Source organism: Aspergillus tanneri, assembly GCF_003426965.1.
Source record: "Aspergillus tanneri strain NIH1004 chromosome Unknown AapTan_7_pilon_pilon_pilon, whole genome shotgun sequence".
Taxonomy (NCBI): domain Eukaryota; kingdom Fungi; phylum Ascomycota; class Eurotiomycetes; order Eurotiales; family Aspergillaceae; genus Aspergillus; species Aspergillus tanneri.
In genome coordinates, this window is record NW_022984634.1 from 197,135 (window position 1) to 222,946 (window position 25,812).

Consider the following 25,812-nt stretch of genomic DNA (forward strand, 5'->3'; position numbering starts at 1 on the left):
TGACAAGAGTCAGAACACGACGCTAACAGAAAAAAAGAAAAAATAAAAATAAAAGGTAAGCAAATCGGTAAGAAAAAGAAAGTGTCAACATGAAGAATGTTCGCTGATCCAGAATCTCCCAGAGTATGCTACAAGGACTTCCACATCGCGGGCAAGTCCTACGCCGGTCACTATAATTATCCCAAAAACACATGGAGTTTAGAATACAGGTTACAGTGCTAGTGGTCACGCTACTGGAACCCCCTGTATTCGTAATTTTGTAGTGACACGGATTATTTATCTAAGAGATAGATAAGTTGAGAGAATCAGAGCGCTTGCTAAGCCGTGATATGTGTATTCGAATTTGGTGTCAAGTTCACCAGACATGAAGACAATATCAAAGGAACTTTGGCTAGATTTTCCAATTCTCTATCTCCTCCTGGCCATCGTTGTCGTGAACATTTTTTCCCTTTATTGGAGAAATAAATCCCATCGATCACCCACATCCTCTTTCGCGAACAAGGATGAAGAGAGCAAGGTCCATGCAAGGAACCCGATCGCTATTGTCATCCCGACATTACATGAAGCCACTGTCTTGCCGGAAACCATTGCGCAACTCTTTGCCACAAGTTCTCTGCACAAGGATGGCCAGCTCACGCAGCACCTCGAGCCCACAGTCGTCGTGGTAGATGCGGGACGTTCTGATAGCACTCGAGCTCGTCTAGCTCCCTTGATAGCCGCTCATCCGACACTCCACCTCCTTCAGTATTCGTTGCCGCCGTCTCGGGGAGCTCAGCAGAATGCGGGGGCAGCACACGCGGTCACCATCTCCCCATACACATCGATTCTCCTGTTCCTCCATGCAGACACCCTTCTGCCGCCAGCATGGGACCTGGCCGTCCTTCGCACCCTGTCGTCTCACCGGCCTCCTGCTCTGGGAACCTTTACACTCTCTCTCCCGCCACCCATCTCCCTATCCCTGCGCCTGATGTTATGGGGAGCCAATCTCCGTGCCCGGTGGGGTGGTTTACCATACGGGGACCAGGCGTACTTCCTAACGCGGCGGACCTTCGAAGCCATCGGGGGATTTCCGGATGTGCCCATCATGGAAGATGTAGAGTTGTTGCGGCGGGTTCGCAGCCGGGTATGGGATGGACGTATAAGTGTACTGGAGGAGCAGGTGGTGACGAGTCCTCGGCGGTGGGACGAGAAGGGCGTTCTGTGGAACACAGTGTTGAATCAATTCCTGGTGAGTGCATGGCTGTCTGGTGTCTCGCATGCAACTATCTATCGATGGTATTACGGGCGGCCGCTTTTGCCGGCTGGTCGAACAGAAGAGCATCAAAACGGTCGTAAAAGTTGCAAGGGAGAGTAAATAGGACTGGTTATGACCCAACCTGATTGTAATGCTTCGGATGGGATGTTTTGCCCTGGGATCTGCAGAGCTTCATGGTGACTGGTTTTCATCGAGACCCTACGCTGAATGACAGTACAATACATATAATATATTCGTAGGAACCGTTCTTCCACATAGAATCCTGCGTCAGCATCCATCCATCGTTTGTGTTTTCCCTCTGACATCCCACTTTTCCTCCCGTCTTTCATATCTAACCTCCACCGATCACCGTGGAAACGACCTCTATTCATGGATCAGCAGCGACATCTCGCGCTCTTTGCCCGGTTTCCCTCGCCCGGAAAATGTAAAACACGCCTCATTCCTCGGCTAGGTAAAGAAGGCGCCAGCTCCTTTGCGTTGGCTGCATTGACAGACCTCATGCATCTGTTTAAGAAGGCTGCATGCCACAAGACTCTCTTCTACACACCGGCGGCCGCCCGATGGGAGGTATCGGCATTCCTCCAGCATGAATCCTTAGTATCTTCATGGGATATACACCCGCAACCCGATGCGCCCGACCTGGGGGCACGTCTTCATGACGCCCTGGAACATCTGAAGAGGCACACCGCTATAGATGCAGGAGCAATAGTGCCGGTGACGTTCCTCGGTATGGATTGCTTTGAGCTCACGGTTGCAACGGTTCAGGATTCGATGGACAGGGTGTCCTCGAACCCAGACACGGCACATATAATCCCTGCCCGCGATGGCGGATATGTTCTCTTGACAGTGCCACTACATTGTGACGGCCACACAGCATTTGGTAGGATTCCTTGGTCCTGCGATCGCACGGGCAGCATGCAGATCATGAGACTGCAAGAAGCGGGGTTACGGTGTTCAGTAAGCGAAGCCCTGCCGGATGTCGATGAGCCAGGTGACCTCGAGGGGCTATGGGAAACTCGGAAACAGAAACGAGAGGTGTATCCCAGTACATTCGGCTGTTTAGAAACAGTGATGGTACGTAGGCAGGAACAAAATTGATACGTACTACCCGGTGGGAAGCCGACTGAGGATATAGATTGTCCGACAGTTGCAGATAGCTTATGAGTTCTGCAATACGCGAGGCTAATTACATGGAGTATTTGAAAGCATGCTTAAATCAGAAGGGAATCGTCTCTGCCTGCCACAGTTCATGTCAACGCGCCACTACAGCTAGATCCGGAGCCAGCCGTGCATCCAAAGCAATGTTTCTCAGTGCGAATGTAGCCCCCTTTTAGACCGGTCAGGCTCTCTAATACATGGTTATTCGGTTAGAACCAGTTCGTACCTGAGACTGTGTATATGAGCGGAAATGAGGGTCAAGACAAACCAATCTGCCAAATGTTAAGATTTCCCACCTGACCCACTCCCTTGCTACCCATTTGTAGAGCGCTGTTGAAGTCGCAGTCATACAGGTCGCCGTCCCAGGACACATTCACGGTGTAACGGCACATGAGCCGGTCAACCGTGCTGATATTGAATGAGTTTGCCAAAAGCTCCATGTATGCTGCATATTCGCCCTTTTCTAAGAGTGTATCTGCGAATCTTTTGATAGGCATATTTGTAAGTGTGTAGAGAGAATTAAATGAAACACCATGATCGTCCCACAACCGCTGCCGATATGCTGTCTCGAGCTCGTGCTGCGGCGCAGGTAGGGAAGGACCGATCGGGTTGTAAACCAAATCTAGTCGTTGGTGGTCCTGTGCAGAAACGGTCGACGGTGTAGCGCAGCCAAATCCCCAGCGATTAAGACTCTTGAGAGCTGTAATACTAGCTACCTGTGAACACCATGTAGGAAAAGTGATTGCTCTGGTTCTGAGGACTCACCTGTCATCAAAAACTCGCTTCCCCCGCTGTCGGTCAGTGTTGTCTTCCGTGTAACATGGCAATGAAGCGACGATGTTAACGCCTTGTTCGGCAAGAAATTCAGCAAGATTTTCTTGTCCTTGTTCAAAGAGAACCACCAAATTACAGCGATCTATGACTGTCTTTCCCATGCTTCTTGCCTGAGACAAAACGGACGGAAAGCTATTAGTGTACTAAGACGGAATGTCTGGGGATCAGGAACCCTCACCTCTTGTACGAGCATTCGGAAATGCGGGTTTAACTCGGGAGCTCCACCGGTGATGTCTACCGTGCTAATAGACGGGCTGCATTGATCGAGTTAGCACCATTGACTCCTACACCTGACTCACACCCGCCTGGCCTTCAGCACTTCTAAGCATCGGTCGACCGTCTTGCTCCAATCAGCTAATACCCTTATAACAAGGGTGGAAGTTCAGCTACCTTGCGGTCCATATTCTCTTGGGTCTTAGTAGGACCTGACTCCACATGGCAATGTCGGCAGTTAAGGTTGCAGAACTTCCCAATGTTTATTTGAAACACTGTTGGTGTATCTATAGTGATTTACTAGTCAATAGGAAGGAAACTGATATTTCATTTTCTAACATAATGCCAGAGAAAACTGACCTCGCAGCAAAGGCCATTCGCCATGAGATCTCAGAACGGCTTGAAACGTGGGAATATGATTCGAGGCATCTGTGAATGCCTGCAACCGGAGCAGTGTTAGTTTGATCATTCCACTCACAGCCTACATGCGTCTGTCTTGCACAGACTGGAGAAAGGTGATATTCCAAGGCCACTGACCACTTCTCGCTCTTTCCTTTTCCGTTCCTCGCGCTCTTTGGCATTGCGGAGGTAGGCGTGAAATGGAGGGACCTCAGTGAGATCAAATCTTAATCGTCGCTGAGGCCCAGCCGTGGTTGAAGCCAGGCGCAAGAGACGACTGCGAGAAGTCATTGGCGTTGGTTGCCTGTGGGTCAGAGTGCTGGCCAGGGACAACACGACATTCGGAGAGGTCTGCTCGCCAAGCGTCAATGCCAAAGAGGGAATCAAGGCCTGTAGCGACTGCATAGCCAGGTTAAAACTCCACGCCGTTTTCAGTGTGACGATACAAGTCTTGTGGGCAGATAGCAGGGGCCGTCGTATTATTCCATCTTAAATAACCGTTCATAAGCTTCGTAGGATCCCACGCCATTTTTGGTGGTCTGGGGCCCACTAGGATACCGGGCGCTAGTAACGTAACTAAAATTTTGCATTCCATGGCCTGAAGCCGATCGCTCCACAGAGAAGCCCCGCATTTCCCAAGGCTAACCGAGCAAGCCTGCTTCTCTTAGTCTCCCGTAATGTGGAGATGATTTGGAATCAATGACGAAGCCGTGATGTCTCCTGGGTGTACTCATCCGCAACCTCCTCCCTGGGCTAATGCTGAGACGGACGAATCACCACCTGTCTGACACGAAAACGTGTTGTTTTACTCCGTATTATTCCCTGCATGGCATAAAGACCAGTCCACGACCACCAGTACCACCAATATGCGACAGCTGCAAGCTCCTCCATATACACAACCTGTGTAGGGTTATTCCTCCTTCAGGCACTCCGATGGGAAAAGAGACTGAGACGCGTTCTTCCGTATTGATTCCGCGCGTGATCCTGTTGACCATCATTGGGTCGGGCATCTTCTGTCCGTCCTGGTGGGTGCGGTTCATGTCCAATTTCTACCACTTCCTCTACCATTGGCCCTTTTTCAATCTATCCATCTTCGAAACAATCGAGACGCTGCTATGCTATATCACCATTGAGCCCATCTATACCGCGCGATTCGCGCGCAACTCGGGACGTCGGATCGACATTCGTGGTAAACACATTCGTGGTAAACATACTACGAAGCTAAGCAACAATCATCGCCCTCCGCTGCCGAAAATGAAGCGACCCAAGCACCGAGTGCGCGAGCTCATGATCTACGCAGCTCCCTTACTACTGCTCGACTTGACTCTCGTGAAGAAGTACGCCGGAGTGAATGTCGACACCATCCGGCACAGTGCCGGATACATGCCCTACCAGCTGCCCACAGGACGCATTAGTCCCAGCTTTCTTGCGCCAACCTTACATAACTTCTCCTGGCGGTCGCCGTTGCAACTCGTGCGAGCGCTTCCCCGCGAGCCGCCAACAAGCCGCCGAGTCCTGCTCGAACTGGCGGTGTCCCTCTTCCTCTACGATACCCTATTCTTTTTCATCCACATTGCCTTTCATCGGATCCCTTCGCTCCACCGCATCCACGGCCCTCACCACGGCCACCACGAGATCCATCCGCAGGTGACGAATCGTTTGTCGGTCGCCGAGCGAGTTGCGTTGATCTTATTGGCGAATTTCTCCTTGAATATCATCGGAAGTCACGTCTTGACTCGCACTTTGTTCGTGCCGCTGTTTATCTATCTACTAATCGAAGTCCACTCAGGCGTGGAACTCGACTGGCAGTACGATAAAATCCTTCCCCGAGGCTGGGGTGCCGGGACCGTCAAGCATGCTGCGCACCACCGTGAGGGCCGGCGATATTTCCAGCCATTCTTTTGCTGGTGGGATAACTGGTTAGAGGCGTTTGAGGGGCTCAGGGCCGGTTAGATGTTGATCGGATGCCTGTCTAGAGAAGTAGCCAGGGGTTGTAGTCGCTACTGTTATCATAGCCAATTGTATATGATCTTCCTCTACCTGCTACCATAATGTAATCAATATGGTTCTAGAATGTGCCTTACAAAAAAATAAAGAAAAAAAAGATAGACTGAGAGAATATTCGAACAGGTTAGACATAGATTACATTATGTACTATATGTATGAATATTACTACTGATGCGGAGATTCCACCATTGTCGGAGTAAATAATAATGTGGGATGAATTGTGACTGCGGTGAGACTGTCCTTTTCATATTTTCTTTCTTTTCTTTTCTCTTTCTCTCTCTCTCTCTCTCTCTCTTCTTTCCAATACCCTCCCACCTTAAGGTTCCTCACTTCCAGCGGCTTGGTGAGAATCGTTAAGATGTCATCCTTCGATGACATAAATTCCAACGGGGCCTTGGCTCTTTCGGCAACCACGTATCCGATCATCTTCAGGCTGATGACCCCGACAAACAGCACGGCCGCTCGATTCATGAAATCGCGCGAACTTATTTCGGTCTTTCATTGTATTATCACCCTCTCAGCAACGCTTTTTGAGCTCCATCGCCAATTCGAAAAATGGGCTCCGCCACCACGCAGCCCGCTGAAGGTCCTCTTCCCATGGCTTCTGGACCGTGATACAAGTACTGCAAAAGACTCGGTGCGAGGCCTATCTTATCTCGACATTGTCGATGCGATGCCTCCCTTTACACACACAATCCTTGCGTTCGAGTGCGGGTACCTGATCCAGGACTTTGCCCTGCTCATCTTGGGCACCCGACGGGTTGCTGGAGACAGTCGAGCCAAATCTGTTATGGCCCGCAACGTAAACTGGCGTGTCCTGGGTTGGCATCACCTCGGAATCGCATGTGGACTGGGGCTATTCCACTTACGTGCCTTGCGGGGTCAAGCGAAAGCCTCCCTAGTGATGTTAATGATGATGCTGATGAATGCCTCGTTCGTTGCCATTCCCAACGTCTTTCCTCCCATTTGCCTTGCTTACGCAGGCCACAAATGTTGGAAACGTAGAAGGAGCTAACTAGAATCTCTACCTAGCACACCGATCGGCACACTACATTGGTACTTGGTGAATTTTCATCGGTCTTGGCGATCGGGCGTTTGCATCACGTATGGGGCGTATCTTGCTACCTACGCGGTGGCCCGGGTGTATCTTCTTTACTGGATTCTAAGCATTTATGGCAGCTGGACAGGCCAGTCTGCCATAGAGGCCTTTCGCCATTTGCGATGGCAGTGCCAGCTGGGGACTGGGATAATGGGAACCACGAACACGTTCTGGCTGCTCATTGGTCTTCGGAAGTTTATCAAGCAATATCTTACTAGCTATAACACGAAGCGGACACATTAATACATCGTGTAGTAGCCGCCTAGCGTCTGTCTACTATTGTCTACAGTGTTGAACTGATGCCAAGCTAGAATTTCATGTATATTCTTGGTGGCTCCACCTTAATATGGACACACGCTGAACGCAGCGATGTGTAAACATACTCTTCTCAATTCCAGAGGCGCCTTATGCGGATCTTGATCGGCTGCCTTGGTCTTTGGGTAGGCAACTGCTTTAGATCCCTCGCTATCATATCCGCGGAAACATCTTCATCCCATCCCAGCCAGCCACGAACGCCCTCTGCCTCGATCGAGCCTGAGAGGTCCAATCCTTTCTCGAGGGTTACCAACGCCACTGTCTCGGCCAATTCCCGAGCAAGGTCCTTGCCCAAACATTCCTTGCCACCCGCACCGAAAGCAAAACCAGGATCTGGATCTAAGGACGACATGAATCTCTCTGGAACAAATTTACAAGGCTGATCGTAGACCGATGAGTCGCGGCAGGCATTGACAAAATAAAGCCATACGTCCCATCCTGCAGGCACGATCACCTGAGACTGGTGCTGCGGCCGCGCTGCCGAGGTGTCTATCTTCAGTATTATATCCTGCTCAACCCGGCGCATCACACCTATAACAGGCGGGCTCAATCTCTCAGTCTCCAAGAGGATACTCCGAAGGAGAGTCCGCGGGAATTGGCCCGGGCTTTGTTTTCGAACCTGGGCCGCCAACGATGGCTGACACGGGAATAGGAATAGATTAAGGAGAAATGCTGTCAACAAGGAGGCTAATGCCTTCACCGCAATTGAGCTGGTAAATAGAAGTGCATTCGCGGCCAGCTCTTCGTTATTAATATCACTGCTGCGGTGGGCGAAGGGACACCCTGGACGAGGTGATGCCATCTCTTCTTTGAGCATCGCCTGCAATTTATTCCGCGCGTCTATACCCTTTGACCGGGAGGAGCACCAAAATGGTGTACGGATAGACACCGGGAAAAGGGAAAACTGGCCTCGCAGCAGGTTTTCCTGTTGGAATACAATGTCCTTATACGTTTTATCGGATGGACGAAGCCCCAGAAATATAGAACAGAGAACATTTCGAGATAGGTCTTTCATCTCTTCGTAGAGATCAATTGCTGAGCCATCTGTCCACGCCGTCACACGGCTGATGACACAGTCACGAATTAGCTCCGGAGTATGCGCTGCCATGAGAGCCATGTGTTTATCCCACCTCTGTCGTGTGGGTTGGTGCCTTGGGGAGTCAAGTAGGAGCAGATTTGGGGCGGGGAAAAAGTCAACCATCAGCTCCCGATATGCTGGCCCAACAGTGAATACACCTGGGTTGATCTTTCCTCCAATCCGGTCGCTAACCAGGTTGTCCCTGTGCGGCTGTGAGGATGATTCTTCTTCTCCCGTAGCATATAGAATCTCCTGGCAGTGCCGGTAGGATGATATGACAGCGACATCACGGTTGAGAATTTTCGCGCGAACAAAATTGGGGGTCGTCCCCCGTGGGTGGGTTGGATCAGTTAGATCAGGTGCAAGCAAAAAGGATTGAGGAGACGCATGGAAAGATAGACTCTGGGAGAACGTGGATAACAGTGTCGGCCCTCTGCCCGGGCAGAATTGTGGCACGTGCGCCTCCTCCATGGACCTTGTACAGCTGTGGTAGCAGAGCCACGACGAGTGTCCAATATATATATCGTACGTTGAAAAGATGGATGTTTCTTCAGTGGCGGACGCACAAGCTGAGAGATTCCCTTATTAGGAAAACCTCACCATCCATGGAATAAGCAAATTTTCTTTCTGCACCTGCCTCGTCACCATCCTCTGGTTCTCTCGGCAGAACCTTTTTCTTTTCAGTTCTTCTTTTTGTGTTTTTACCATCGTCCTCCGTTCCTGATTCTCCGTTCTTGATTCTTCCCGACCCTTTGTCGGGCTCTCCTGCCATTGCTAAAATGTCAGCCGCCGCGAACAGCCCTCCCACTCTCTACATTATCTACAATGCCAAATCGACTCTTCTCGGGAAGCTCAACTACGTCTACCGCAAGACGACTTGTCCAGACCCGGCTGCCAGGCCAGCATGTGCTGCCTGCGAGCTAACACATGGTCCCTCTCTCCGCCTGACTGAGAGCCTAGAGTGGAAATCAACCAAGGCACACATTCTCCATGCAAATATTGTGCAGGCCCACACCGATGAGCTGCCGGAGGCCCTCTCCCAGTGGATGCGCCAGCAAGGGGTGAGCATTCCGGCTGTAATTGTCGAGCCCGCACAGCCCTCCAGTGGCTTCCAGGTATTACTGACGTCAGAGGCCCTGGCTCAAGTTCGTTTCGACCATAGGGCCTTCCTTAGGCTACTACATCGCCGAGCCAATGAGGAGGGAGTCACTGGAATGGCGGTGTCTTTAGTCTAGCAAATCATGTATATATGATCTTTTTTATTCTTAATATTATTGCACCACTCTCCTTGCGGCTGTTAGGAAGTTAAAAATATCGCAGTTTTGCCAGTTCGAAGGCCAACACATTGAATGTGTATTAAACGCCCAATCATTGCTTCGCGATTTTCCCCACTGTGGGGATCACTGCTGTCGATCACCAAGGTAGACTATACCTGATTTGGCAAATTGATTCCTCATCATTCGAGGTAATTATAACTGGCCGAGCTGGTCGCACGTCGTGGGCTGTCTCTTCCGAAAAATGAATGTTTTACGTGCTGGAATGCAGACGAAAACATGTATCGCCCATCCTAGGAAGAAAATACTTATCTCAAAATTGATCCTAGCACAAGACCCACCCCAAAATAAGACACCCTAAAAAAAAAAAGAAGGTAGGCCGCATTTCTGAATTGTAGATACGTAGACACAAGCCATACTGTGAAATTGTAGAGAGTAGACAGGTTGTTATGCAGTGCATCATTCCGCTCCAGAGAAAGTTGAACTTTTCAGGTATTTTAAGACGGCGGTCCCACAGTCCAGGAGGAGCAATTTCTGGTTCATCGCTCTGCTTACTCCAGCTCATCGACGCGATATCACACTAAAACAACACTACTCCTTTCACACTTCGACCCATCGTCTATGGCAATGAACTCGGAACAGCTCACGTTTGCCTCCTGTGGACTCATCCCTGAAGCAACAGAAAAGCTATCCAAGCATTTCGATGAGACCACGGAATCTGCAAACCACCGCTGGGATGCACTGTGGGAAGCCGGGGATTTCCTCCCATGGGACAATGGATGCCCGAATACTGCGCTTCAGGAAGCATTGGAATACCGCAGACAAGATCTAGGAGAGTCGGTGTTTGTAATGGACCCCATAACTGGAGAACACAGGAGGAAGCGAGCACTGGTCCCAGGCTGCGGGAGAGGGTATGATGTGTTGCTGCTAGCCAGTTTTGGCTACGATGCATATGGGCTTGAGGTCTCCAAGGAGGCTGTCAAGCGGTGCTATGACTACGCCCGCGAGAATCAGGACAAGTTTCCGCCCAGAGACGAATGCGTCGGGGCTGGCAGGGCACACTACATAGAGGGGGACTTTTTCAGCGACAGGTGGTATGACCAGGTCACTGGTAATGCTACATTTGAGCTTCTTTTCGATTATACAGTAAGCAGAGGGTCCTTCTCCTTATTATCGGGTTCTAACTACTGAACAGTTTTTCTGTGCTCTACACCCATCACTCCGCGCCTCTTGGTCTCTGAGGTACGCGTATCTTCTCTCATCGCATTCGGACAGCTGTCTCGTTTGTGTAGAGTTTCCAACGCAGAAATGTCCTCGTTCCGGGGGCCCTCCCTTTGGCGTCCCGTCGGACCTGTACCTCGCCCATCTGTCTTACCCTGGAGTCAATATCACGTCAGACGACGAAGGGAAATTTATCCCCGCGCATGACAACCGACTTCTGTCAGCCGGGTTACGAAGGATCGCTCATTGGAAACCAAAGGCTGATTCTCTCGGAGGTGTGATGGATTTTGTCAGTGTCTGGAAGTTCTGAGCTTAGTAACTCGATATGTTGGGTTGCGGACCTGGCCGCGGTCTTTGATAGCCGTTCCCGCCTGGATGAAACCATGCTTTTTCTCTTTGAATGAATAGTAAAGGATCTTCACAGTTGGATTAACTCAGACTTCATCCATCGTACGTTCACCTAATGACTCAACCAAGGGTAGCAACCTCAGCTGAGAACTACCGTTTTGACCTTCCCACAATGTGGTGTATGGATAAAGAACAATAAGACTATGCCATCGACCATGACACATTTTGGAGATCAGGGGAGATTCTTAGTTAGAGTTCATTAATTATTGAGGAAGTGATCTGTGGTTGGGGTCCTTTATCCACGTAAATCGTGGACGGCCTAATTTTTGGCCTTGCTTGTTAAAATTCTAGGGGAAGATTGTATATCGTGAGGTGCTAGGATAGCGGTGACTAGATAGTATATTGAAACTATTGTGCGATCTAATATCGCATGGTGGATATATTCTTCATCTTCTGCGAGAGAGAGCGTAGACAAACGCTTCCTTATGTCTACGTGTCCCTTAGCCCCTGAGTGTGATATATCAGATCGCTGCGGGACTAGGATATACGAAGGTGCCTTAGGCATCCTGATCTCCAACATTACTCATTTTTAATCCGATAGATTTGGAATCACACCATGGTAGTCGATATCATCTGCAAGGGGCTCATCACAAGGATTCCATTTGATGAAGTAGAATGTTACAAAAGAAAAAAGGTTGGACAAGCAGCTTACAAGAACATCACGTTCTTAACCCATAGGACACCTGGCGCTGTGAGTTTGAATAGGGAACGAGGTTTCGCCCCCTTCTGTTCTTGTCAACTCAGTGTCCTTATCGCATTATGCCCGTAGCTCCAGAAGGAGGTCAGAGTAGCAACCAGCCCCCAGGTAAGCCCATCGTTATCCTTCGGACTCTACCAAGCAGAGCTTATGGCCAATCTTCAAAGGCACGGTGCGTTGGTTTCCGTCCTTAATAGAACCGGGAAATAAATGGGCTCAATGCAAATACCGACTGTGGACCGGAAAATCCAACCGTCAGCAAAGGACGGGTAACGAGGCGTTCATTGACAATCACATAGAATTATCGCCCAATTACCCACTTAACTGGCCGGCGCGGCGTCGTGATGCCGTGCTGGTTGCTGTTGGTCTGTATAGCTTAATCGCTGGCGGTTTAATCCCTGTGCTTGCTGCTGGGTTTACAGACATTTCACGAAGTTTCAATGTCAGTCTTCGATTTGCTTCATTTACTACTGGCACTTACGTCCTCGGTCTCGGGATAGGAGCCATAATCTTGTCTCCAACAGCAACACAGTATGGGGAACGTCTTGTATATCTTGTAGGTATTAGTCTCCTAACCTGTTCAACAGCAAGCGCTGCTGCTAGCCAGAGATATACCAGCCTTTCCCTCTCTAGGCTTATCCAGGGAATCGGTGCCAGTCCCGGCGAGTTTATGGTCTCCGCAACCATCACGGAGATATATTATCCGCACGAGCGAGCATACCGGCTTGGTATCTACATGCTTCTTATTTCAACCGGCAAGAGTCTGTCACCACTCTTTGGGGCAGCCTTAATTCAATTGCGGGGAAGGCGTTGGGCTATGTGGTATGTAAATGACTCTTGCGCTGCGTTGTTTTACACCGGGATTGACCTTAGAACAGGGAGGCCACCATCATTGCCACACTGTGTTTCCTTTTGATATTTTTGCTTGCTCGGGAGACATTCTGGGTCGAAGGCTGTCCTACTTATTTGCCTGCCCAGGACAGAGGTGGTGTAAGTGGGCAGGCAATGTCAAACGATCCTATTATCAATAATGCTCAAGAGCTTACTGGAAGGAATGATTCGTCTCCTCAGGGCTCCGAGCTCCATATATCGTCCATAGCTCCAGGACAGTTATACACCAACCGGCTGCGGAAGAGCCCGCCATTGTTTACTCACACTTTATATCCTTGGAATGGTCGACTGCACCATGAAAACTGGCTGCGTCTAGCGATTAATCCAGTATATTTACTAAAGTCACCGCCTGTGCTATGGTCCGCTGTGGCGTATGCATTTTCAATGGGATGGCTTATTGTCCTCGCTGAGTCAGTTGGATACCTCTTTCAATCCCCTGACCGCTATGCGTTCAGTCCAGTCCAAACTGGATTATTGTATATCTCCCCACTTGTTGGCGCAACCCTAGGCAGTGCTATCGGCGGGAAGACATCAGATATGCTAGCTTGCGTGCAGGCGTACCGTAATAAAGGGATCTACGAGCCTGAATTCCGACTTTTAATGGGTATCCCAGCGGCGTTGTCGACCAGTATCGGGCTGGTAGCCTTCGGTGAGACCGTGTAGAGAGGCGACCCCTGGATAGTGCCAACAGTATTATTTGGACTGATCTATTTTGGCTACACCCTTGGGGCCACGACTGCGGTCACGTACTGCCTCGATTGCCATAAGTCATCTACGAACCAGGTGCTCGTGATCCTCAGTCTTTTTAAGAGTATGTTCTAGATATTATTTTGATGTATATTATCTGTACTTCAGGATTACTGATATGGAGATCGATAGATACCCATGGGTTAGTATTTTCAATTTACATTGTGGACTGGTTGGTGGCCGCTGGCCCATGGCGGGTATTTCTGGTTATCGCAGCGATCCACTTGGGCTTCTTCCTGACTACGATTCTGATGTATGCGTATGGGAAACAAGCACGGGTGTGGATTGGCTGCAACAAGCAAACCTTGGAGATGTGAACCGTCAAGTGGATGTGCTTGGCCTCTCTCTATCTCTCTCTTGTCTCTTCCTTCACCTCCCCTGGGAGGAGCTCGTTAAAATCTTTCAACATTTATAACCAGGGCTAATAGCATGCTACTCGGTAGAGCTCTTAAAAATATTAGTAATAGAAAATTGTGTTAGGAGGCTGCTCTCATACGTACACTATTTTTTATTTCCTCTTATTTGGCAAAAGCCCATGCTTTTGTTCTCCGGCACATAAAATACATCAAAGCAGAACGATAAATACATCCATGCCCACTTTATTCAGAGTAAATATCAAGGGAAAACTTCCTCCAATATTCCCCAAAATACACCTTCATCTATTACTGCTCCAAACCTAGAAAGAGCAATCAGCGACGGTTCATTTCTATCTATCACTTCCTACGGGCAGTAGAAATAATATGTAGCTCGGACTGAAAAAAAAAAAAAAATAAAAAATAAAGGGACTTTTACCCATAGCACCGAACCTCCTTCACAAGCTTTGATGTAAGCTCTTGTAGAGTCTGTTGGGTCACTTCGGATAAAGATCGACGATTTATAAGGATACTCCAGGCTTGGATTGGCGTGACTTGTCCATCAAGGGGCAATTGGGACGACAATTCCAGAAGTCGCTCTAGTTCTTCAAAGGGCACCTGCCATGTGGTGTCAGCAGAGCTTGTAGGAGGAGCATAGGCAAACGATGCAGCTTGCAACGTTAGCACATGGCCCGCCATGTTATGTGACCCTTCTGAGAAATTTATATGAGACAGACATGGCTGCTCCAACCTGCGGTATTTTATTTATCGTAAGAGAAGCTTACTGGAAAAAGGGGATATACAGTAGGCTGGTTTTCACTCACTTCATAACAAAGTCAAATGCCTCTAGCTTCATGTTGCGGTTTTTTGTCTCTCCTGGTTCAGTTAGGGTGGCGGGCGGATGATTACCAAATATTACTGGATCAGATCTGTGCATGCTATCTTGGATGACGGGAGCAGCACTCTGATCTCCAGCCGGCCAGACAAGAGAGCCAGGCATTGATGGCTGTAAATACGGCTGACGGCCGGGGACCCCAACGAGCGATACTTCAATGAAGTCTTGTGTCGCTGCTTGGATGTTCTGTTGAGAGCTGAACCCTGGGTGGACAATTCCATGATTTTCCAGGATGCCCTTAAGGATTTGGTTTTCGGCGCGAAGATGCCCCAGTTCCTGCTGTTCGGCTACGAGCTCTCGCAGACGTTTGACCTCCTCTTCAAGGGCAGAAATATAATTCTCTTTCTTCCGCCGATGGTTTCTGCATGCGTAAATGCATATGTTATTTATGCATAAAGAGAAAAACGGAGGATGAGAAAGATAAAGGAAAAGAGACTCATACATTTGCGCACGTCTAACCTGCTGTCGTCTCCTCGTAGAAGCATCGAGAGGAGAAGTCTTTCCCTCATCTGTGCGGATCAGCAAAGAAGGTACCATCACAATACTTAGTACGGAATTTCACTTGAGAAAGGATAGGATAGGATACGGATCGTGTGGTCTTCTTTAAGGGCGGCGGGGCCCCGGACAGGGGGTGGAGGGTAGCATACTATCATTTGCTGAACTTTGTTTTGACCTGCTGAATATGAACTTGGGGGACATTAATGATTTGAAAATGGCCCGTCCTTCTTCCATTTTGGAGCTTCCAGCCCTGCTTGGGGAATTGCAAACACAAAGTATCGAACTGAGCAAACTCCACTTAAAACATGGAAACTGTTCGTGCCAAACTAACGCATGAGGCAGACTGCTTGCTCGTCTCTGTTAGAAGGCGAATGTATCCATTGAATAGGGGTAGGGAATTATTGGCAACTGAAGGTACTAGTGATGACTAAGTGAATTCGCGAAATGGGACTATTGCACTGACCAAGAGTTCAGGCCAAGTAGAATTACAATTATATAGAAAAAGGGACATTTGGAATACATAATATTATATAGATGTTGTTTCTCATATATAGCTACATTTTTATATTTTAAGCAATTAGGCCATGAATTTCTGAATTCTTTAGGATATTTTAGTTGATAAAAGGGGCGTACGAGACAATACAAGTTATGACACGATCCTAGGCGTGATACATTGTCAGATATGAGGGAATTCTAGTTAGTAATTTTGACGTCAAACGGAGATTGACAGAAAGCTGGGGTTGGTGCTCCACCGATCTTAGTGTAACAAGCAAATCAAACATGATTTGGAATCATAGGTGTCTTGATGTAGTTAGCCTGAAGCCTACAGTGATCCACCCACAGACCAACTCATCCATTTCATCACTTCACCAATTTCAACCATCAAAATGACCACTTCTTTATCAAGCTCTGGGCATCAAAGCGAGGGCAAACTAGACAATGCTATCCAGGTTATAAAGTTTCTCTCATATTCATTTTATATATAACAGACTTTAGTTAGATTCCTGTCAAAGAATATGGGCGTTGGTGGACCAAAATCATGTGATTAGTTCGAGGTAAAACCCCCACGGAGCACACAACAAAATGAACCATCAAGAATATAATCGAGAAAAGCCCAACCAGCTCAATTCATTCAAAATAGGACCTTTTCGCCAATCGTACTCTATTTCCTCTTCGTGACTAGCCGAATATCTGACAGTAACTAGTTAGAAGAATCAAACCGGTTGCTCAGTCTTGACTTGGCATATATGAATTTGGTGTCACAAGATTAAACAAGGCCAAATTAAATTTATTTGGAGCCCTGCTAAGAAGTTTCATTGTCCTCGCCACTCTGGGCAGTCTCCGTAGAATTATTTCTTGATTCGGAATTCACCTTAGATCGGGGTCTCGCAGTTTCATAAATGTAAAGCCGGGTTCACTCCGACCTTTAGTCACTTTGGCTACAGCCGATTTGAGAGGATGCGGTAGTATTGTACAGTCAAATTGAACGGCACAAGGGAATGGCCTTTCACGACTTATGGAAGATCTTTTAACACCCCCATTGTAAACTCTCCGGGAGAGAAGAAATGCGGCAAAGCAGCGCCTGGGGGCGCTATAATTTAACAAGACTCGTTAGCATGACCTTAATCCTGCGGTATCTCCCACGACTGTAAGAAGCTGGGCTATCTGTCTTCAATATGTGAGCCTTCTGGTCGCTTAGTATCAGATGGATTGATATCGCTGCGGCACACGGGGCATGTGCTGGATCCTTTCAGAACCCACGGATCAACACACCCCGGATGAAACTGGTGATGGCAAGGCAATACCCTCAAGTTCTCACCAATGGCAAAGTTTTCAGTGCATATTGGACAGACAAGATTTGCCCCCCCATCGCAGTTGTCTGGAGGGTGCATCCCTGCAGAAATTGTCTGATTGATGAGAGAATGATTACTGTCACCAGTTCTATCCTCGGGTCCTTCAGTGTCCCTCGATAGTAACCCTTCATCTGCAGGCCCTCTTGTCTGTCCGTTTTCAGATGTGAGGTTTTCCAGTGAGCCTATCTCCACATCCTCTCTGCTCGTGCTGTTATTATTGCGAGTTTGATTTCGAAACTTGACAATAGGTATTGTGTTTAGCAAGGCTTTTGTAATCTCCGTAACGCGATCTTGTTGCGTGACGAGAGTAGTAATATTTGCGGCTCTGTGTCGAGCAGAGCGGCGGCGAAAGTAAAGGTTTAATCCAACAATGAGAATTAAACCGACGCAGGCCACAATTATTGGAATAACGAAGAACAAGGCGGAAGCATTATTGGAACTTGATGAACTGGAGGGGTTATCGGAGCGACGCATCGTTAACAAGTGGATAAGCCCTGTTGCTCTAAGATTAATTAATGGCATGCGCACCCAACATTTCAGTGATCTGGTTTTAAAGTAGGGTATGTGGGCGGTTCGAACTTCAAAGGAGTCAGGTCGGTGCATCGAACATTGTGGGCAATAGGTCCATCGTATTATATTAGTACAGGGATCGTGATGATGGCCACGTGCAAGGTTAAGCGTTGAGGATAAGAGAAATGTTTTCGCCTTCTGTGAACTCCGATTTAGAATATTTGTATTTAGCTCGGATGCACCACTTTCTGAACATGAGATCACGGGATATAGACCTTTGCTTGATCGTGGCTGTGGACTGCGCCACCGACAGCTACCAAAGTTTGGATACCGCCAAAGACGTTAACCCCACTTAAGTTTGTGCATTGTATGTCCAATTAAAAAAAAAGGTAGATTTAATTCTGGAAGCGGTAGGATTAGCATACTTTGGGGTGTCCAAACTTCTAACATGCCACTGGAATCTATGATCAGGCCAAGGCACAACAATGTGATCTTGATTTGGAATCAAACAACTGACTAGTTAGTGGGACAGGTGTCCTGGATTCCAAATACGCCTATACTCCTCTCCACCCATTTACCCTCGAGGGAAGGATTTAAGGGTTGAGGACCGCTCTTTCGTTGCTCATATACAGACAGATATATCCTGCAGAAGTATACTCTAGTCTTCTTCGCCGAAGAACTTTCGGCAACATGATTGGAATGATGAAAGGGGTGTGTCTGGAGGGTGTATGACATCCTGTTCGGGTACTCATAGAGAACCATAGAATATGATGCCTGACTACAAGACATTATTGATTCTCACTCTGTTGGTAAGTGTCCGAGAAATTGACGATCCGACCTGACCCACTTTCATGCTAAGCTACTAGTCTAGTGATCTCAAGCAGGACAATCTGGCCGTACTTTCATGAAGCTAAAGCTCTATTTCTTGAGCTGAACTCTACTATATGTATGAACTGGACCAGGTATCGCATGAGCACTCCGGCGCCAGATGCATTAGCGAACAGTTCCGAATATTTTATTAGCGGGAAGCACATAAACGGCTTTTCAGATTGAGAAAATAAACGGTCTGGCCTATGGACTATGATGAAAGGTGCAGGTTCAAAATAGACAATTGTTGTGTTTTACCAGAATGTTACTGCTCTCCTAGTACTACCAAGCACCTAGAAAGTTGCTCCCCCATCTTCTTTACTGAGTCTTCTAGTTTCCAATATAGGATCCTCTTCTCACTGTAAAGGAGCAACAATATTAGTCTGTTAATGGGAGTTGCAGGGCGTATGCACATGAATTACTACATCAAGGACTATGATAAAGTCTTAGCCAAGTTCGAAGTGTGTACCAGTACATCAAAAAATGCTCACCGGTGACAATTCTCAGGGATCTTCCACCTGCCCTAATCAAGACAGAAATCTGAATTCGCTTACCTTAACTAACGACAATCCATTTAGTTTCTCTTCTTGCATCCATTCCTCCGAGTCCCATCAAATTTGTGCGACACAGCCAAAATATATGCAGTTCGCTGAGCCACTCCCACTAATACCGCCAGGCTCATAGTCCAGCAGAGCATTTCAATGTAATACGGAAATGCCAGCATTGCAGTGAACCAAATTGCACTCTCCACCCCTTCTACCAGAGCAGGTCTCATCGTGAAGCTAGTGAGATCATCCGAACTATTAGGCATATTTTCCTCCACAGTAGCTGCGTACATCAGCACGAAGTTATTGATATGGAATGCAGCTTCGAGAAACGCAATTGCCCTCCAGTCGACGGGACGATCAGAGCTAGCCCCTTGCGCAACTGATATTGGTATCAGGGAATAGACAGAGAAGTCACAGAGGAGGTCAACAAACCCTCCTGCTCGTGAGGCGATACGACGGCTACGTGCGAGAGAACCATCGAGACCATCCAGAAAGCGATTTAACAGCCACATCCAAATGCCATGGCCGCTGTAGTGATGAAATGCCACTATGTAGCAACTTGCGATGCCAAAACAAAATGCTAGCAGGGTCAGATGGATTGGTTCGATCACTTTGGGAATGAAGCGGCAAAGAGGCCCTAGCACCTGCTCCTTAACTAGACGAAGGCGAAAATCGAACATGGCAGTCAAGTGTCCTCACTGGTAGTTTAATGTGTCTAAGCCTCTCGTTTGCATTAAATAAAACCTTTCTGACAGCTAAAGTGCCTTATCCGTGCTATAGCCTATGTTTGGGAGCCAAAAAAAAAAGTTTTATTGGCGACCTCACGCGGGCAAGAGGGACAGATTGTGTGTATGGTTTGGCGCCAACGAGCCACCTGTCGCTGCGGTCTTAAGTGTAAACGTGTTAGACAGTAGGGTCAGAGAGTGCCCCGTCCGCGCTACCCTATAAGGAGGCAAAATGGCTGTCGACAATTAACTATGGTAATATTGATTATTCAGCACCTTTCTCGGTCAACTGTTGTTGATGATACAACGTCATCGCATCGCTTTATTTCCTATATTAGTTAGTTTAAATTCTTCATTTGTTTACCTCGCCTTTATAAAAACGCGAGATGTTTTGGTAGTTCAGTTAAATCAGAGACCCAATTTTCTATGGAGGATCGATACTTGCGAATACGCGTATTTTTTATGGTCGACAACATCTGTATATTGAAACGGCTCTATAATCTATATACAGAGGGAAGGCGGGAGAGAAAACCTAGTCTTGACAGCGTGAGAGATGATGGGCTAATTCGAACAATTGACTCCCATGAGGCATTTGCAGGAGGGAAGAACCCCCTCAGTAAGCCCTCCGTGACCGGAAGCCTAGCCCGCAGTGTGTAGAGACCTACTGTATTCATGCTAGGGACCTACCATATTCGGTATGGTCACGTGGCCTAACTTAGTCACCCATCGAGATAGTCAGCTCGCTCTAACCTAACGTGCAGAGGGATAACCCGATGCTCCAACAAAGAGAGATATCCACGGGGCTGCCGAGCGGGAAGTCCACTCAGTTGGCGCAAGCGGTCCCTCGAGCGGAGCCTCGAGTGTCAAAACACAGCCGACATCTTGGCAGGTAACATAGCCTCAACTTAACCTCCCCCTGATCTGTCATTATCCCCCCTAAGCTTTCGGAATGGCGTCTATCTACGGACACGTCAACGCGCATCAGGAAGGCTCCGGGGATGATCAAGCGCAGGTTGATGAGATAAATACAATATGGAATCCTCATGGTCTGAATCAGTCCAATCCAGTTGGTTGATACATGCAAGTCCGCATGGAGCGCCGATCTTCTACGGGCTTCAACAGATCCAGCCAATTAAGCTGCGGACAAACACAAACTAATTTGGATTCATGGTTAGCGAGAAGGGGGCCAAGGATCTCTCACATGTTTAAAAACCACGAGTTGCGTCGGGGGTTGGTTTGGTGCTTACGATCTTTTTCCTCCAAGTTTCGACTCGTACCAATATGGGCGGCGGAGGGCAATACAATGCACTGGTTCCTTTTCAGGCCCTCCCCCCAACGGGGAATCTAAGGGATGCCCCTGATATCCATAGGTAAGTGTCGAAACCATTTGCTTTATTTATTGTGACACGTTTCTGAGGGCCCACCCTTCGACTCTGCCGAGCGATAGAGAGCCAACCCCGTTGGATGAACCAGTGCCCCGCAACCGAGTCAGCATCGACTCTGATGGCAGCATACGGACCAAGGAAGATGGAATGGACAGATCAAAGGCAGAGCATCGAAAAGTCGCCATCCAGCGGAACCGATCGGTCGCTGTTCGTTATTTTCTTCAATTTCATATGATTCCACTCGCAGTCGCCATAACACTCATCGTCCTCAACACCCAAACGCGTTTCCTCGGGACCAATAGCCAGTGGTCCAACCTACTTCAATTCCTCGCCAAGTTCCACGAGGTCCTGATGCAAATCTCGATCGCGACGGCGATGGTCACCTACCAACAATACCTGCTCACTCAGCCTACCTCGGCGGTGCCATTTGGCGCCATCTTCTCTGCATACTACACCACCCAGGTGGGATATTTATGGTCTCCCGAATTCCGCGCCAGTTTGACGGCCCTCCGGTTCCCGTTGCTTCTAAAGACGGGGTTTGTACTTTTTGTTTCTGCAAGTATCTTACTTGCTTCCGCGGTTGGGCCTGCGAGCGCTATTGCAATGTTGCCCAGAGCCGTCAATTTCACCCTGCCCGACTACCAATTAGCGTTTAATCGCAGCTACAGTGATGTCTTTCCGACGGCCTTTACCCATCCTGGCCCGCGTTTGGATGGCAGAATTTTCACCCGTAAGATACAGGTTCGAGTAAGGGGATAAAACCGCACACCTAACTTTGTCGTGAACTTCTTAGAAAATGAACAATCCCCTGCCATTGGTTGGGAATATCTCAGAGGTCTTCCAAGCGTGGGACAAGATCAGCCTACGATGGTCGGGATGCAGCAAGAGTCTAAAGATTTGGGGGATGGTAGCCGAGTAGCTTTCGAAGTGATGCCACCGCTCTACTCAGTCGGGCTTTTAACTGTGGTTCGGCGTACTCTATCCATCGCTGAGACGTTCACAAGAACATTGTATGTGCAATACGCACCCAACGGAACAGTGGCGACGGTGCAACATGTCCCAGTTGCGGCAGCTCTATACAGGGCTGCAAGCCGCTCCCTCACAGTAGTGAATGATCGAGCGACAACCGGCATGGCAAGCATCAAAATGGCCCAGCCAGTTGCGAGCACCATTTGTACGCTGAATGCGATTGTGAACGAGAATGACACCCAACCCATCCAATTCCCGATATCCTATCTGACCGACAATGCCACACGAGTGGAAACCACACCATATACTATGATCACCCGACGACAACTCTGGGACACAACTCGGAAACAGGAGCAGGGGCAGATCATCTGGGTGGACGATGTTCCTTTTTCAACAGGACGAATGCTAGGAGCCATCGTCGTGCAGCCGGATCTCTGTGACAACGGCCAGAAATATCTCAGTGTGTCCGCCTGTGCAGTGAGCGGGTTATGGGCCAACGCAACCTCGCAAATGACAGTTACCACCAACGAGACGACGACGATTTTCGACAGTCGAGCAGAAACCTGTCTCACGCGGGATTTTCTCAACACACTCCCCGCGTGGCCGTCGTATGCAGTCTCCTTGTCAAAAGATTGGGCGAGCAGCATCACTTCCCAGATCGGTAATCAGAATCGAACCATAGCGGACAATCTCTTACGGTCTCTCCTATTGACGGAGAATGTGTGCCCAGCAAACGGCAGCTACCCGCTGAGCGAAACCACCATGGTGGCTCCTGCATATCGGCCTATGATGCACGAAGCGTTGATCTCCTCTTTAGTGGCGAATGGCATGTCCCACGCAGCTGGTGCCTTCCAGATGTCGAGAAATAACCTCCACAATGGTAACTTCCTATGGACAAATCCCCGAACCCAGAGTGATGATCTGGTGAAGCCCCCCGGTTTGGTCCTGACATTCCAGCGTCATGTTCTGGGCTATGCGTGGAATATGGATGGGACGGCGATCAAGATCGCTGTCCCGATTCTTATGTTATACTGTCTATATGCAGTGACCTACGTTATATACACCTTTATCACGGGCCATAGCTCGCATGCCTGGGACACAATATCCAGTATCACGGCTCTAGCATTCAATTCAAAGCCGACGAAGGTGCTGGAGAACACGAGTGTGCGGATTTCAAAGACAGAAACCTTCCGAAACCTAGTCAGTGTTCGGGAAGTCGAGTCAGAGGGGCAGCTGGAGTTGGTCTTTCAACAGGATGAACCGGGTCGGGGCCCGGTGCGGCGGGTTAAGGCTGGTAGACTGTACTGATAGACAATGATTCACTACCGACCCCTTCCTGTTCTTCCTGATATTATCACATCATGAGTTTACTCTCGTGCACCCCACAAGTATAGCTAATCTACCGTACTCCCCTGAAACCAGATACGACCTTCTCATGAGACAGTATGTCCTAAAGTGTCCGTCCACTTCAGATGCTGTGCTCCTTGAGACCCCTGAAGTGGCACCCGACAGACAGGATAACATAGATAGGGTTTTCCAAATAAGTCGTCAGCACCTTTAAAATGAGACTGGCCCTGATACGTGGTTGGGGCATTCCTAGAATGTGACTTGTCAGCATGGCTAGCCTTACTGCATGCCCTCGTATGTACAGGACGTGTGCGTTGTCTGCAAGTCTCACACACAACCCCGGCCGAATATGATTGTCACAAATTGATCAGTGAAGACGAATACTGCCTTGAAAGGGCATTATTTGGTAACTCTAGCGTAGATTTTTAGAAGAGGCGGCATCTATCCATGTCTACCTAAAATGAACTTGACATGCAGGGCCATAGAGACAAAGGTCTTTGATGAAGTGACCACAAAGAAAACAGTAGACGAAACGAATTACATTCCTAAGACATTGACTTACTTGGCCATAGCAAATATCTCATTCACAATGGAAGGACATCCTCGTTCTTAATGGACAGCCTGTGTCCTCCCTCCCAAGAGATAACCGTGGCGGTGTCACGCTCACAGTAATGCTCTAGCAAATGTCGATGCAACTCAAGCCCCAGGTCCCGGTCTCTATGAACGTGGATCGTTGGGGTTCGGAGCTGAACGGGGCAATCTTCCATTTCAGTTCAATGGCCGTCAATAGTTGTCAACTGAGAGAGTGATACCAAGCCGTGGACGTGTTCCAGGTTCGGGTCGAGCGCGACTAAGGGAGCTCTCCCGGCCATCAGAACCGCGAAACTGAAATGGCCAAACCCCTTCGTATCCAAGTGAGGACTGCACAGTTGCTGCGTCTGAAATTGCTGCTGCTGCTGCTGGAGGAGACTAGCCGCTAGCTTTGCACCTTGGCAGAACCCCACCAGTCCGACCTATTCGCCCGTGGCTCCTTGGAGGGTGTCCGCCGATATAACGGACTGCAGAGCATCGTGGATGGAGCCTACGGCATCCTGGAAGCTGATTTGGGATGCCCAAGGCTCTAGCGGAACCAGCGTTTGAAAGGACCATAGTTATTGTACACCGAAAGCACGTCAGCATCAGCCTTGGATGGAAAGGGGGCTTCAGCATAACAGAGTCGAAAGTATGTCCTTAGACGAGCCTCAAGAGCTCAGCATTGAGCGCGAAAAATGCGAGCGTTCGTGCCTCCTTCATGAAGACAGAGAATACGTGGCAAGTGGCGACTCTTAACAAACCGAACGCCAGTTCCACTGTCAAGCCCTAATATTGGGAAGGCAGGGGACATCCGAATAAATACCATTCGTCCCAAGGTGCCGAGTCCGTTAGGTGCGAAGAAATCCTTCCTTTTATTTTGGAGGATGTTCTAGGCACATGATGAACCTCTCATTCTTGAACTCCAAGGCCCACAGGATCAATCTTAGCAGGCGCTCCTAGTACGATTGTGATATCCAAATGACGTAGAGTAACTGTTCAAGCTGAAATCAAAGACACTTTTCTTTGTACACCTTCGTTGTCATATTTTATGCCTTTTACAGGTTCATCCCGTACAGAAAGATTACTATAGACGTATTTCTAAACAACCGTTAACTAGTGGGAACGATATATTTATACAATTTTTTTAGATCTTTAATGTCCGACCCAGCCGCCCTAAGATGCAGCTATGTAGATAAGCTGAATCTGTATACATCATCTGTAGTCTTTCATCTATTGTACGACTGAGACTCAACCTAACCACCTCACGACCATGCTTCCACCAGTGTTACACGATCGCAAAACCCCTAGGAAAGCCCATGTCCCCAACTTCTATAACCTGTATGTCGTGGATATGTTGAATGTCCTGCATGTGATTGTCGTGTCCTTAGTCACCTGTCGGGCTGTCGAAGGTACATACTGTCGTGCTATACACAACGCGCGGACTGTTTGCGGTTGTAGGGATTTAGTTGTGCTGTTATAAAAAGAAACGCCAGTGACCCGCCGGAAAGCAAAATTATGAGTTCAGGCAGCTGTATCCTCACCACGCCCGACTCAAAAGTCTTAATACACTCCGGCAAAAGGCGCTGAGTTGCGTGACTGATACTTTCACTGTCAAGATCGGTGAACCCTTGCCCTTTGTTCAAGAAATGCAGATTGCGCCGATAAGCACGAATGAGGTAGAGGTAACTAGAAA

The 25,812-nt window shown here is 48.5% G+C and overlaps 11 protein-coding genes across 11 annotated transcripts; 7 read left to right on the top strand and 4 right to left on the bottom strand.

Annotated features, from left to right (window-relative positions):
• Positions 1–364: 364 nt before the first annotated feature.
• Positions 365–2,441, top strand: ATNIH1004_006672 (uncharacterized protein; the record flags this gene model as incomplete). Its single annotated transcript, XM_033571299.1, has 3 exons — positions 365–1,228; positions 1,634–2,329; positions 2,391–2,441. The coding sequence occupies 3 exons, from the start codon at positions 365–367 to the stop codon at positions 2,439–2,441; spliced, it is 1,611 nt and encodes a 536-aa protein (XP_033424614.1).
• A 229-nt stretch (positions 2,442–2,670) lies between these two features.
• ATNIH1004_006673 (radical SAM/Cys-rich domain protein) lies at positions 2,671–4,264 on the bottom strand (the record flags this gene model as incomplete). Its single annotated transcript, XM_033571300.1, has 7 exons — positions 2,671–3,121; positions 3,179–3,357; positions 3,426–3,501; positions 3,547–3,587; positions 3,638–3,747; positions 3,821–3,899; positions 3,998–4,264. The coding sequence occupies 7 exons, from the start codon at positions 4,262–4,264 to the stop codon at positions 2,671–2,673; spliced, it is 1,203 nt and encodes a 400-aa protein (XP_033424615.1).
• A 528-nt stretch (positions 4,265–4,792) lies between these two features.
• On the top strand, positions 4,793–5,812 carry ATNIH1004_006674 (sterol desaturase family protein; the record flags this gene model as incomplete). The annotated part of the gene is made up of 1 exon (XM_033571301.1): positions 4,793–5,812. One exon carries the CDS (start codon positions 4,793–4,795, stop codon positions 5,810–5,812), a length of 1,020 nt encoding a protein of 339 aa, XP_033424616.1.
• Positions 5,813–6,224: 412 nt separating this feature from the next.
• On the top strand, positions 6,225–7,208 carry ATNIH1004_006675 (uncharacterized protein; the record flags this gene model as incomplete). The annotated part of the gene is made up of 2 exons (XM_033571302.1): positions 6,225–6,799; positions 6,899–7,208. 2 exons carry the CDS (start codon positions 6,225–6,227, stop codon positions 7,206–7,208), a joined length of 885 nt encoding a protein of 294 aa, XP_033424617.1.
• Positions 7,209–7,353: 145 nt separating this feature from the next.
• Positions 7,354–8,829, bottom strand: ATNIH1004_006676 (cytochrome P450; the record flags this gene model as incomplete). Its single annotated transcript, XM_033571303.1, has 1 exon — positions 7,354–8,829. One exon carries the CDS (start codon positions 8,827–8,829, stop codon positions 7,354–7,356), a length of 1,476 nt encoding a protein of 491 aa, XP_033424618.1.
• Positions 8,830–9,137: 308 nt separating this feature from the next.
• On the top strand, positions 9,138–9,593 carry ATNIH1004_006677 (uncharacterized protein; the record flags this gene model as incomplete). The annotated part of the gene is made up of 1 exon (XM_033571304.1): positions 9,138–9,593. The coding sequence occupies one exon, from the start codon at positions 9,138–9,140 to the stop codon at positions 9,591–9,593; it is 456 nt and encodes a 151-aa protein (XP_033424619.1).
• Positions 9,594–10,253: 660 nt separating this feature from the next.
• On the top strand, positions 10,254–11,163 carry ATNIH1004_006678 (uncharacterized protein; the record flags this gene model as incomplete). The annotated part of the gene is made up of 2 exons (XM_033571305.1): positions 10,254–10,778; positions 10,828–11,163. The coding sequence occupies 2 exons, from the start codon at positions 10,254–10,256 to the stop codon at positions 11,161–11,163; spliced, it is 861 nt and encodes a 286-aa protein (XP_033424620.1).
• Positions 11,164–12,020: 857 nt separating this feature from the next.
• Positions 12,021–13,512, top strand: ATNIH1004_006679 (uncharacterized protein; the record flags this gene model as incomplete). The annotated part of the gene is made up of 3 exons (XM_033571306.1): positions 12,021–12,066; positions 12,126–12,780; positions 12,837–13,512. The coding sequence occupies 3 exons, from the start codon at positions 12,021–12,023 to the stop codon at positions 13,510–13,512; spliced, it is 1,377 nt and encodes a 458-aa protein (XP_033424621.1).
• An 872-nt stretch (positions 13,513–14,384) lies between these two features.
• On the bottom strand, positions 14,385–15,543 carry ATNIH1004_006680 (bZIP transcription factor; the record flags this gene model as incomplete). The annotated part of the gene is made up of 4 exons (XM_033571307.1): positions 14,385–14,700; positions 14,774–15,205; positions 15,287–15,353; positions 15,507–15,543. 4 exons carry the CDS (start codon positions 15,541–15,543, stop codon positions 14,385–14,387), a joined length of 852 nt encoding a protein of 283 aa, XP_033424622.1.
• Positions 15,544–19,146: 3,603 nt separating this feature from the next.
• Positions 19,147–19,800, bottom strand: ATNIH1004_006681 (CDP-alcohol phosphatidyltransferase family protein; the record flags this gene model as incomplete). The annotated part of the gene is made up of 1 exon (XM_033571308.1): positions 19,147–19,800. One exon carries the CDS (start codon positions 19,798–19,800, stop codon positions 19,147–19,149), a length of 654 nt encoding a protein of 217 aa, XP_033424623.1.
• Positions 19,801–21,461: 1,661 nt separating this feature from the next.
• ATNIH1004_006682 (uncharacterized protein) lies at positions 21,462–23,507 on the top strand (the record flags this gene model as incomplete). The annotated part of the gene is made up of 2 exons (XM_033571309.1): positions 21,462–21,960; positions 22,024–23,507. The coding sequence occupies 2 exons, from the start codon at positions 21,462–21,464 to the stop codon at positions 23,505–23,507; spliced, it is 1,983 nt and encodes a 660-aa protein (XP_033424624.1).
• Between the last annotated feature and the right edge of the window lie 2,305 nt (positions 23,508–25,812).